This window comes from Condylura cristata, unplaced genomic scaffold (genome assembly GCF_000260355.1).
Source record: "Condylura cristata isolate star-nosed mole 26May11 unplaced genomic scaffold, ConCri1.0 scaffold00044, whole genome shotgun sequence".
Classification (NCBI taxonomy): Eukaryota; Metazoa; Chordata; class Mammalia; order Eulipotyphla; family Talpidae; genus Condylura; species Condylura cristata.
The window spans coordinates 1754791-1768809 of record NW_004567145.1 but is presented as its reverse complement, the minus strand read 5'-3'; the positions used below and the strand labels follow the sequence as shown (position 1 = coordinate 1768809).

Below are 14019 nucleotides of genomic sequence, written 5' to 3'. Positions count from 1 at the left end.
TTCTTCTACCCCTTAGTATTTGGTGTTGATTCATGGTATTCTTGCTGTTGATATTGGTACCAAGTAGTTTATGTTTCAGGTTTTCTTTTCTTATAGAAAAATTCCTTTTAGTATTATTTGAAAAGCACATCTGGTGATGACAAACTCTATTTACTGCTGTTTGAGAAAACCTATATTCCCCCTTTATATACTTAATTGATAAATTTACAGTTAGGGAGTTCTTATTTTTTAAGATTGTGAATATTTTCTTCCATGCTTCTCTTGGAGAATAGGCAGAAATCCTAATTTGGAAGCCCTTATAGGATATTATTTTTTCACTGGCTTCCTGAATTTTTTTTTATATTTAATTGTTGAAAGTTTGCAATGGTGTATCAGAGTGCAGATCTTTCTGCACCTAAGAATTTAAGAGTTCTCTCTGTTTGCTGGGCTTCAATATAGAGTTCATTTTATAGGTTTGCTAAGTTTTCACTTTTTAAAGTAAGTTTTCTAGTTTTATTTCTTTTTCTTCCCCTTCTGGGAGTCTCATCATTTGTAGGTTTTCTTTTCTAATTAAATATATTTCTCATACAGTTTCCTCATCTTTCCTTTGTGGTAACACTCTATTTTTCTAAATGTGTTATTTGTTCATTTGAGTCTTCTACCAGCTGAAATTCTTCCTTTTTGATTCTATTAAAGTAATTTTTGTCTTTATTTCATTCAAAATCTCTTTTTGTTAACTTTTATATATTCAGTCTCTTTAGTGAAGAACTTTCTTTGTTCCTGGATCACCTTTCTGAGATCTTACATCTTCCTATCTACCTTAACATTTTTGATATTGTTGTCTTGAAGTTGCTGTCAAATATTTCTCTTTTTCTGTCTCTTTTATACATAGTCCCTGACTCCTGTCCTTCTCATTTTCATTTCCATCTTGTGTTGAGATGTTCCTTGCTTCCTAGGCATGTATATTGTCTTATTGATGGCTACTTACGTGTATGTGGTTGGAACATGGTTTTTATCTTTGTTCTCTTCTTACTTACCTTGGTGTGGTGGGTGTAGGAAGGAAGTTGAGAGCTTTCACACTCTGTTGGTTTGAGGAGTAACACTAGTTGTATCTATTTCTTGTTTTGTTCACCGTAATTTGTACTCTCTGCCTTGGTTGTCTTCATTTCTCACTGTATTTCCCTGTTGCTCTTCTATTCTGGAGATTATGATCTCTAATGCTTGGGTCTCCCAGTGGAAAGGGCAGTATCTGAATTTCCAACCTCTTTATTCTGCTATGTTTCAGGTGGAGTCTATGTTTGTAGTAGGGGACAAAAAATGAAGAATGGGCTGACAATTATAAATCAGTAAAATTATAGGAATGAAAATTTAATCCTAACAATGATTTTCAAAATTATAATAAAATACATGTAACATAAAGTTTACCACCCTAACCATTTTTAAGTATGCAGTTCATTAATGTTATGAACCTCCATCTCCAGGGATGTTCCATCTTCCCAAACTGAAATTCCATGCCTATTAAGTCATTCCCCATCTCCCACCCCTGGCACCCACCATCCTGCTTTCTGTCATCATGAATTTGACTCCTCTAGAGATCCCCATATAGTTGGCAATCTTAGTATTTTGTCTTTTGTGTTCAGCTTATTTAATTGAGCATAATGTCCTGAAACTCTGTTCATGTCATAGATTTTTCAGAAATGCCTTCCTTTTGAAAGTCAAACCATACCTAGTATGGTTTGCCTTCTCCTGTGATGTGCACTATAATAATATTTTTTCTTTTGGTCCTCACAGAACACAGCACTATCATTCTTTGTTGGCATTATCATCAATAAGTATTTAAAAAAACTAACAGATATGAAGAGCAGTATGCTAAATATTGAGAATATTGGCACCTTTAATAGAACATCTGCTACTTCCTCTAGATATTAAAAATAGTTGAAAAAAAATGAAAGGAGGACCTGGAATGCTACAGAGAGAGAGACTAATGCCTGCATGGTGGGTCTATCCATCCAGTGCCTCCCCAGGGCCTGTGTGCTCATGGACAGACATAGAGCCCTTGAACCCTGTGCACCTCAGGTGTCCTTTTCAATATGAACACTTTTCATGTGTACTTCTCAAAATATACAAATGCTATTCTGAATTGAAATAAAAGCACAAACTCATCAACCTATCAACATGTGTATTAAACATATTAGTTAATTTTATGAAATGATTTAAAAGTTACAACTAAAAGAAGGTACCATTTTAATGTTAATAAGGGGCTTCTGTTCTAAAGAGATGTTGTGACTTGTTAATAAACACTTGCTCTATAATTTCACTTGATTGGTCCCTGGGGACATATGAGCTTTTGTGATGCTTCCAAATGCTTTTATTGAGTGGAGAGAATCCTAGTTTTAGCCACCCATGTCTTGAGGCAGTGTCCAAAGCACTTTCAGAAGTTGTGGTTGAACTGTATCTTCAAGAGTGCAGATACAAGGCACAGCACATAAGAAATCAAAGACAAGAGGGTTTTTGCTAAATTTCTGGGACCTATTGCTAGTTCTGATGGGGCTAGTTCAGGATTGAAGGGGGTCAGTGTAGAACTCTGATCGTCAGTCTCTCCTGGTGATTTGGCAGTCAGTTCTACCCCTGAATATGACAGGTGTATGATGATTTGTAGTTACAGGCTCAGATGCAGATACACAGCACACTTTTGCTGTGAAAACATTCAGAAACTTAGATATTTTTGTTTTATGTGTATTATTTTTCAAAAACTCAGAAATGTATTTTGTTAGTGTGAAATGTAGTTTTTCTACTGCTGGTTTAAATATACACACACCTGCATATACTGCACCAGAAACAAGGAGAGCTCCCAGTACCTTGTAGCCTGCTAGAATATGCTACAGGCCAACTGCAGATGTAGTCAGAGTGTGCTGTATGCACAGACAGGCATGAACTGCACAGCACTCCAAGTTGGCTTGCAGCACGTATTTGCGGAGTGAAGAAATTGTAGTGTGCTGAGAATTGATGGATAAGAGGCAGGAGTATAGGAATAGGCTGTATTGTGTAACCTGAGCACCAATGTAGAGAGGAAAGAGTGGATGGAAGTAGTATCACAGGTTGAGTCTGGGTGGTTGGGGGTATTGTTTATTTTGGAAAGATGAGAAATGATTGGAAACTTCTGCCTACCTTCTGCTGACTCCTTTCTCAGTTCTCTTCTAAGGGAAGGCAAGTCAGCTTTATTAATATTCAGAAGTAGGGCCCTCCCAGGTGGCACAGCTGGTTGAAGTGCAACTCTATGAAGCTAGTTGCATGCTTCAGCATGAGTTCAATACCGGCCAGGCAAGTGACACACATGGCTCAGCAGACCTCACCTGTCTCGCCACTACCCCCCTTAGCAGTGGACTTCGTCCATCCGTCTTTTCTGCTCCCCACTCTGTTGTGGTGAATCTTCTTACTACCGCTGCACCTCTGGCCTGTATCCCCATTATGTATGCATAAATAAATACTTTTTTTAAAAAATCCAGAAATAAAGTTCATTTCATTTTTAAAAAATGATAAACACATTTCTTTTCGGAAAGGACCGTTGAGAGTGCATGCTAATAACAAGTGGACTTCTTAGCCTTGGGCTTAGCATGATCAGCTGAATACTTGGTACCTATTTCTCTGTGTCTGGATTTTCCCTTTACACAATGGAGTGACATCTGTTCTTCCTACCAGAGGCTCAGTAACAAAGCAGTGGGTAAAACTTTAGGCTCTGGAACCAAATGTTTGAGTTTGATGTGAGTTCTGCCACTCTGTGTGCTTGAAAATCTGTGTCTGCTTGAAAATCTGTGTCTCCTCCTTATCTGTAAAGCAGGAATGATGATACCTCTGCAGTGTGTTACTGTTAGGAATAAATAAATGAAAAATAAAAATATAAAGAAATATGATCTAAGGCTTTGAACAAGGAAATACTGAAAATTAATTTATGTCAACTTAGAGGATGGGATTTGGATGTTATTCTAAATGTGGTATTAACCAGAGACCTGAGTGGTTGTAGTTTGCAGTCTCATCTGAAGATCTTCAGGGATCCTTGTCTCTCTGGGGAACCTCTACATGTAGTACAATGGGAAGAGGTGGGGGATAGAGTGATAGGTTGGAGAAAGTCATTTGGAGTAAGTAAGTGAGTCAGCTTTTGCTCCTACCTGCATGCCTTCAAGGGAGCTATAGGCCTCTGGCAGTCAGCCCCCTTAAATGCAAAATATTTTGAGAAATAAATAAGATGAACACCCTAAGGTTATTTTGAGCATAGATTCTGATGCTAATTAATGTAATAATTAGTGTAAAATTCCCAGGACTTAAATGAAATAAGGTCCTTACATATAAATAAGCTTATATGTAAATAAGTATATAAATGTATTTACATATGCATAATGCATATTCCTGCATGCACATATGTGTGTGTGTGTATAAATTAATTACCAAATAGGTTAAAATTGGTTGCCTCCCTTGAGTAATCTGGAAGAGTTAAGAATTTCAAAAAATCAAAGTGGGTGTCTTATTATCAGTGTTTAATCTCCTACAAAATGATTTGTGAATTCAAAGTACAGCCAGATTTCAGGTGAAAACAGAGAGGAAAGGGGTGCATTAGTACTGTCACCCATATCCCTTTGAATCAAACAGTGCTCAACAGTGGGCTTTGTCAGTGAATATTGGTCTGATATCCTTTCTGGCTAACTTAGTGAGCAACAAGACTCCAGCACTTTCTCAGTATCCTGAGCCTATGGATACTGGGTCCTTCGGGTGGTCATAATTTCATAGAAGATGCAAGAATCCAAGTCTTAAATTAAGGAGTTTAAGATTCCTTTAGTGGAATCTGCATACTTGAGATTTATAGACCATTCAGTGTTTCAGAAAGGGCTGCCCCAAGCAATTACTGCTACACCGACCTGCACTTTGATCTGAAAAAAATATAATCATGTTACTCCCAGGGAGTGAAGATGTGTTTAGGCTGTTTCTTTTCAATAATGCTTCCTGTCACAAATGCTGCCTGTATTTTTCTTAGTTGTCCATTTTCTGTACCATTGAATGCCGGGATACTGACTTTAAAAAGGTCAAGCAATTTAGAAGGTGTTTCTGAGTAGAGATAAATACTTGTAAGAAGGACTTTTTCAGATGAAAGTACTTAAGGTGGTATAAATTACTACTAACTTCATAATTTGAGCTGCCACTTCAATCAGTCCTGTGTTGTTATTTTTAAGGAAGAAGATGAAGGCTCGAGCTCCCCCACCTCCTGGGAAGACTCCTTCCCCGAATATTTTCAGTGAGCAGAAACCTCCCCGAGATGTGTCTCCTGGCTCCCAACAGAACCTGCTCATGATGAAGGAGCAGCTGCAGAAAAGTGTGTTGGACATCACCGTGGTACTGCCCAGTGGGATGGAGAAGAAGAGTGTGATCAACGGCAGGTAGGAGTCTGAGTGCCTCAGGGAAGGATCACTGCCAACAGTTTGTAGATCTACAGAGAACTGAAGAGTGGATCCTGTGTCAGGTCAGATTAGGTCCTGGATGCGGGGTAGAAGTCTGGGATCTAGATGACAACCTAAAATATGTCCCCTGGAATGACTGTACTTACTGGCCCCTCGTGGCTTCCCCGTGTCCACAGGAGAGCCAGGGCTGCACAGTCACTTCTTCCGGAGGAAGGCAAGTGCACAGGCTCCTGAGCAACACCTAAGAGGGCGCCAGCCTCCTTGCTGGCCATGTCTGTAGGGCCAAAGCCATCTAGCCAGCAGGGCAGCTTCAGAATGACCCATTCAAGTACCCACTCATGAAATGACCCAGGGCCTTGTAAATACATCTGGCAGTTTTTCCAGTGAAAATAATTCAGGTTTAAATGAAGGAATAACATCCCATCCATTGATTTCAAATTTAAGGGAATCAGTTTCAGACCCAGAATTTCCTCCTGCATTCTCTTAGATCTGATCTGCCTGTGTGCTGTGTGTCAAGCCATATGCCTTCTTCTCCCACCTGCAGTCACAGAAGGCACCATGAAATAATGTCACAGTGTAAAGACTTGAATTACCAATAGAATTTAGAGTTTTATATTCTGTACTTATTAAAGCATCATGATTATGTTCTTTGATCTGTTTTGTATTATTGTGGTTATTACCTTTGACCTCTTTTCCCTATTTTGCTCTCTCCTCTATAGCGAGCTCTGGCATCTACCTCTCTATTCTCTGTATCTGTTAATCTATGCACATGTCTTTTTGTTTCTTTCCTTTTAGATTCCATATGTAAGTAAGATCATAGGGTACTTGTGTTTCTGTATTTGACTTGTGTCACTTAACATAATGCCCTCAAGGTATAGCCATCTTGTTGCAAATGACTAAGTTGTGTTGTGTTTTCTTTCCATCATTTGGACACAAAGGTTGTTTCTATGTTTTGGCTATTGCTTCAAGAGAGCTAGAAAGGCCCCAGTATCCATCAATAGCCAATGAAACCCAACCTCCAGCTGCCAGCTGTGTCAGCAAGAAGTGAACTGCTCCTAGCCTTCAGTTGCCAATCTGCCACTTCAGTCTCCCGCCACATACAGAAAAGCCCTTCCTTATTCACTAGTTGCATGAGTAAAGAATGATGCAGCTCCTGGCCCCCAGATGCCAGCTTAAGAGCCCAGCCTCAAGCCACCAGCCATTGGCTGTGATCTTCCTGACCTACAGTGTCCAGTTGCCTCTGGCCCCAGTTATGTGAGCCCAGATGCCAGCCAGAGCGCTAATGACAGGGCCTGGATTCCACTGGTTGATTCTACTCTTGGAGCACCTAGTCAGAGTGACACAGGTCTGAGAAACAGTCCTGTAGCTAACAGTGGAATTGATTGTTTTTTAGACAGCAGAGATCAGTGCAGACTTACACAGGTTGTATACTGAAGAGTTTCACATCACAGTGAACAGGTAGCTAGAGAGAAGAGCTGAGGTGTGTGTCCTGGAGAGGGCAACAGTAGCAGGGTTGTTGACCTAGCCACAGACTTGGTGAGCAGGGTGCAGAGGTTATGTGGAGGCACACGCCCTTGAAAAAAAAAAAGCACATTATTTTTCCTACTGTTTAAACATGGGGATATGTAGCAGTAGAGAGTTTGGAGTCCACAAACTGAATCAAAACCAAGTTTTCAAGATTCTGAGCCATTCAGAACTAATAAGTGAAGCATGTAGCTTAGTGTATTATCTTGTACAGACTGTAAAAACATATACAATCATGCACCCTCCCTGAAAGCTCACCACTGCAAGCTAGCCCCAGCTGCTTCAGTGTGAGTTTGATCCCCAGACCCGGAGGTGACCACATGGCTTGGCAGACCTCTCCTGACACTCCCACTGCTCCCCTCAGCAGTGTACTTCGTTGATCTGCCTGTTCTGCTCTCCACTCTGTCTCTGGTGAATCCTCTCACTGCCCCTGCACCTCTGGCCTGCACCACAGTTCTGTTTGCATAAATAAATAAATCTTAATATGTATATATATATATATATAATATACATATACATACATACATATATATGTACAAACACATATATAGCTTTTATTAATTAAATCTCAATAAAATGTTATATTATGTAGCTTAAAGTTGTACCAAAATTATAAGAATAGAAATTTAGGAACATAATACATTCACTAATAAAGTTTCACACATCTGTTATGGCAGTGTTTAGAACTATAATAATATGACATGCTTCTTAATCACTCTGTAAAACCAAAATAGGAATTCTTACAACTTGAACATCTCTTGCCTGCATCCTGGAAACTATGACCAGGCAAATAGTACAGAGTGAAGGTTCCACAAACCATGAGGCTACAAGCCAGGGAATGAGCTTGAATCCAGTGTAGATACTACTTGTACCAGAGCCCTTATTTTGGGACAAGAGGAGAGCCACTGAGGGGCACTTGCCTACCTCTCTGGAAGCACCACTGTGAAAAACAGTTTGGTATGACTTTCTACGGTAAACTCAACAGCTCTAATCCTAGTAATATACGGAGGCAATAGTTCTCAATGTTTTTGTCCACCTTTCCCATAAAATAATTTTATTTTATATTGCATTTTTTAATTGAGGTAACAATGATTAACAACACTGTATTTGATCCATAGATACAGATTCATACCTCTTCAGATACACTGGTTTACCCAGAAACCCACAAAAGCACCCATAGTCCTCCACCATAGTTGGGCCCCAAAGCATCATGCTCTCTACCATCTGTCTCTGTGAACCTTCTCTCTTTAGGGAATTAGAGTGTAGGCACAGGTTCTTCAGGACTGTCTACCTTTCTGCCATGATTCTCAAAGCCACCAGCTAAGAAAGAAGTAAGACCATTCTTTTCTTACTGAAGACCCTGATTCATGTGCAAACATTTTTTGAAGCCTCTATACATCTGGGGGGAAAAAAATTAAATGAATTAGAAAATTTACATTCACTTTTTAAGTTTAAAAATGGTGGTGGATGGCCCTCCCTGGTGGCGCAGCGAAATTAAAGCACTTCACTAAGAAGCTTAAGCCACTTCCACATGAGTTCGATCCCCGCCTGCCCCGAAGGAGGATCCACATGGTGTGGCAGACCTCTCCTGACCCGCCCGCTGCTCCCCTCAGCAGTGTGCTTCATTGATCTGCCTATTCTGCTCCCCACTCTGTCCCTGGTGAATCCTCTCACCCTCTGCATCTCTGGCCTGTATCCCAGTTCTGTATGAATAAATAAATAAATCTTTAAAAAATAAATGGTGTAGACAGATTATAAAAGTGCATGTTGATAGAGGTTTGAACTTCTAACCACTGGAGCAAATACAAATTGCAATAAACATAATTTGGAAAAAAAATAGACACCATAAAAATGCTCAAAAGTACATTTTATAATTTGCACTTTATGTTAGGAGCACTTAAGAGACATGTGGGGGAACAAAGAGAGAAATAATGTGGAAGAGATAGATATAAAGAAACAGTGGAAGAGAAAAACTGAGAGACCCGCCTCCTAAATCGTTTCCACTGCTGTTTTCTTGGTGTTGGTTTTGGTTCATCAATCTTTAGTACTTACTGTCTTTTATTTGTCCATCGAACTGGGTCATCCCAGGAGACTCCCAAAGGAGAGTGTGGCAGGGTGGCCTTCAGCCATGTGTGTCAGGCTGCTTCCCTCTGACTCAGGTAAAACAAACCCACAAACTTAACTGGAAATGTAACTATTTTCCCAGCTTCTATGCTTTTGACTACTGGTTGCTCTTTCAGAGTGTAGTTATTAGTGGTAACGTTAAGATATTGTTGTACAATCATGCATAGTTAATGAGCCCTTGCTGTCTTGTTTCATGAACTCAACCAATTTGTTCATTCATTCACTGGTTCATTGGGTCTGACCTTCCCTAGTTCAGTGGAAAGGAAAGTGCAGACATTCCTGATAACCTTGTTTTGTTTTCTTTTTCCATACCAGTCATGCAATGATGGACCTACTTGTTGAGCTTTGCCTTCAGAACCATCTGAATCCATCCCACCATATACTTGAGATCTGGTCTTCAGAAACTGAACAGCCTTTGAGTTTTAAGCCAAATACTTTAGTTGGGACACTGGATGTGCACACAGTATTTCTGAAAGAAAAAGTTCCTGAAGAGAAGATTAAGACCAGTCTGCCTAACGCACCCGAGGTCAGTGCATTGGGGGACCCTTTGTCCTCTAAGAAGATAGTCTGTGACTTAGGTATTGTAGGTGGTAAGGAGGAGGCTTATCTAAGAGGAGGCTGTTGGTGCTCCCCTTATCTAAGTAACAAATACATAGGACTGCGGTTGAAGTTTGCTTCCATGCTAGGTAAAGTTAGATAGATATTACTCTGAATTCATTATCCAGGAGATAGAAGTGTACAGAATTTAGTCATACTCATTGTTGTAACATTGTTTCTTTGGATGTTATAAAAGGGAATTAGTCTAAAAAAAGAGCTATTCATTCAGACTTTCTGCAGTGGTCTACAGTGCTGTATTATTATTTGCATGTAGCTAGTAAGCACAGAAAATGCACATAATGTGACTGAAAAACTGGTCTTTTAATTTTATTTCATATAACCCCATGTTGCCCATAGCTACCCTATTGGAGTCCCAGTTTAGAATTTTCCTTCTAAGTATCAGGACATTTAGAAGATTTGAACATTTGGTATTGGGGAGTGGGAAGAAATAATGGGAGGGGAGGGGGGGGAATGGGAGGAGAAGGGAGGGGAGGAGGAGAGAGACATTTTCCCTTCTGAAAAATTGAACTTAGAAAATTTTACTGTTAATAATTGGAGGACTGGAGGATTAATAGGAATACACAGATTTATTTTACAGGCTTTTTATTATTGGTTAAAATTAAAACTTAAGTATGTACATTTTAACAAGACTCTGATATAGCTCTTTCAATTCCAGTTAAAGGCAGAGTCATTCTTTAGACTCTTGAACTATCTACTACATTTTCATGCATTTTAAAAATGGAAATTTGGCCAGCAGCTCACTCCTGTGGATTTTTAGGTTTAGGTGCTTAGTAAGTTTTAAATTGGTGCTATTTACATCATGAAAAAGCTTTCCTTAATTCTTCAAGTAAAATCAATTTTCAAGGAAGAGAAATCCTGATGGTAGGCTTCCCTGACTGCACTGGCCCCCAGGGGCAGGAGAATCCAGAGTTATATATGATTCTGGCTTGAGAAGCATGAAGAATGAGCGTGGATTCCATTTTCCTCCTGCAGTTCCTCAGCCCCTACTGCCAGACTGCAGGTCTGCTTCAGCTGCTCTTTTATCCACGTACACGCTCTTGTTTTTCAGAACACTGTGATAGCCAGAAACCAAATAAAAGCTGGATGCATGAAACTGTGCTTTCTATTTTCTAATGTGCCACTTCATTTGTAGTCATTTGTAATAAGCTCTAGCCAAATTGACTAATTTTCTTTGATTATCATGGCCACTGTTACTTGTCTAGTATATTTCATGTCTTTTGGATGTCTGTATTATGTTCTAGCTTAACATGCTTGATATACAGTTTGTATATGGTTATTTATGTATACATTATGTATTTAAATAGATATTAATATATGTATGTGAATGTTTTGGCTATGAGGGTTTTTCTTTTTTTTTTTTTAAATAAATTTTATCATGAAATAAGCAGGAAAAAATAGGTCAAAGTAAAGGGAAAGTAGACTTAAGCCATGTTTGAAGGTTTTTCTTTAAATTGAATTGTTCACAGAACTTCCAAAATAATTTCAATTAGAAATTATTTAAGTGCTTTGTGTTCAAGTCTGGTGGGAATCCTTGAAAGACAGTGTATATAAAGTGAGATCCCTCCTTGAATGTCTGTTCCTTTGTGTGGTTAGCAATTTATTCATTAGTAAGAGAGATTCTAAGATTCAGCTATAGTTTACCACACTCATGCATCACTTACCAATAGGGATATTTTCCAAAAAATGTGTTCCTTATTGACTTCATTATTATGTCACTTTCATAGAGAGAAGTTACAAAACCATATGGCACAGCCTTTTGGGACCAGTGTCCTCTATGTGGTCCATCATTGAATGAAATGTCATTAAGTGACACATGACTGTATTTAGTGTGGCATGACCCATAAATGGAAAAAAGATTCAGGATATACAGAATTTTCCCATACTCAATTCTGATATATATATACACATACAAACACACACACACATACACACATATGTATATATTACACATACATACATATGTATACATGCATACACACACACATATAAGAATATATATTAAGTTTACACCATTGTGAAAGATGTCTTATAGAATTTTTTGGGGCCTGTGTGTTCTAGAAATCTGTGCTTTTGATAGTGAATTATCTGCGAACCCAAAAAGCTGTCATGCGTGTGAGCCCCAAGGTGCCACTCCAGAACATTCTCCCAGCCATCTGTGCAAAGTGTGAGGTCAGCCCTGAACACGTGGTCCTCCTGAGAGACAACGTCACCTATGAGGAGCTGGAACTCTCCAAGTCCCTCAGTGAGCTAGGCATCAAGGAGCTCTACGCCTGGGACAATAATCGAGGTGAGAAGCACCCATAAAAGGTTGACCAGACACTTCATACACTTCATACCTCAGTGCTTTCTAATGCTCTATAGTGTATGATAGAGGCCTACTGGACTTTCAGGCTACTTAAATTCTGTCCAAACCGAGATGAAGTGAACAGAAAGTGAATTTTTTGTTCCCCTTGACTATAATTATGCTTCCTGAGTTTCTGAATATATCCTGTACTCCTTTTTTCATGTAAGCTTTGGTGAGATAAATAAAAGCAGAGAAAAGTAAAAAGAAAATTGGGGCTAAAAGCTAAAAAAAGAAACTATCCGGAAACCACATATAATCATAGTCTCTTGAATTTCCTTTGCAGTAGTCTTTAACTACTTCAACTACCAAACATTGCACATAATTAAAACCAGTAGTAAAAATGTGTTTAGCTGTTTTCTAACATTCACCAAATTATAGTTCAGTTGCTCAAGATGACTCATGTTTCCTCACCATCCCCTGTAAATTTGAAAATAGTCTGAGGTCATAAAACCCTGGATGAGCAGGGCTGCCATTGAAGCTTATGTTGGGACATGTGTGGAAGCAGATTTCCCTGATTGACACCAAAGATGATTGGATGTAAATAACTGTCACAAAAAAAAAAAAAAACAGAAGAAGAAGAAAAATAATAGTTCTTAGGCTTACAATTTTTATAGTGAATTTCATAAAAGATTTTAAGTCTTCCAATAAAAAATTTAGTCTTATTACCAAACTTACTGTGAAATTTGTGATCACAGTGAAACCTCCCTTCCCCCCAAATCTTCTTTTGGAGCTTCTGGACCTCAGGTCTTACTTGAGTCTGGACTCCAAACAAGGGCTTGACTTCTGAGAGTAAGACACCTGGTGTTTTACCCAGTATGTTTCAAAAATAAGTGCAAAAATAAATTCGCACTGTGGGTCTGGATATGTCAGGTATGACTATTTCTTTCAGTCCTTTTTAAATTTTCTGGGACTGTTTGAAAATAGGGGCTTCATTTGGCAACCAAAAAAAAATTAAGAAAGATGCACCCACATTTAAGTATGTGGAAGAAAATGTCTTCAGCAAATCAGTATTCCTGTCAGAACTATGTATTATTACATGTATGTTATGTCAGTTGTCAGCTATATCTTGAAAGGTAGATGTAGAACCTATTACTGGGCAGTTTTGTCAAACTGCCTCCTTGTTAAGGATGGACTCATGAAAGCACAGTCACCTGGTGCTAGGGGATAGGTGTTACCTCCTTAAGCCTGGGGATGTAAGCTGATATAACCACTATGGAAACTGTTTGGAGGTTTCTCAGAAGGCTAAAAATAGAGCTTCCATATGATCCAACAACCCCATTCCTATGTAGGTACCCCGAGGATGCAAAAATATTGAATCAAAAGGACACCTGCACACCCATTTTTATTGCTCCTCTATTTACAATAGGGAAGATGCGGAATCAACACAAATGCCCAAAAGTAGATGACTGGATTAAAAAGATGTGGTATATATACACAATGGAATACTACCCAGCAATCAAAAAAAATAAACTCATGCCTTTTGCAGCAACATGGTGGAGCTGGAAGGGATCATCTTTAGTGAAATAAGCCAGAAAGAAAAAGAAAAATACCAGATGGTTTCCCTCATAGCAGGAGTTTAAGGGATCCGGGGCAGGGGGGGTGGGGGGGGAGACAGAGAGAAGCAAATGTATAGAGTAAAAATGAAAACAATGAACAACTATAAACCAGGACATAATAGGGGGTGGAAAGGGGAATGGGATCAGAACTGGGGTGGGAAGAGTGCATGGGGCTATGGCAATGGCACACACGTGAATTGGTGGTAGAAAGCCCATGGGGATTACAAGTGAGATGTAAAAATGCACAAAATGAAGAATGATGCTTAAAAAAAAAAAAAAAAAAGCCTGGAGACTGCTCTTTCGATCCCCACACTGGGTGGGACACACAAGTGCAACCAATCTGTGTCTTGAAATTTGGACCAAATAGCACTTGGGGAAAGAACTGAGCTCCATTCCCTGGTCCATTCTGTGCCTCAGGACGCTTCTA

At 39.1% G+C, this 14019-nt stretch overlaps 1 protein-coding gene across 1 annotated transcript in view; it reads left to right on the top strand.

The window, feature by feature from the left end:
• The window catches only part of COBL (cordon-bleu WH2 repeat protein), a 227681-nt gene that overhangs the window by 80583 nt on the left and 133079 nt on the right, over positions 1-14019 (top strand). Inside the window, exons 2-4 of the mRNA XM_012733951.1 lie at positions 5202-5405; positions 9390-9600; positions 11751-11979. Of these exons, the coding sequence (XP_012589405.1) occupies positions 5202-5405; positions 9390-9600; positions 11751-11979 (644 nt within the window). The remainder of the gene's footprint in view (positions 1-5201; positions 5406-9389; positions 9601-11750; positions 11980-14019) is intronic.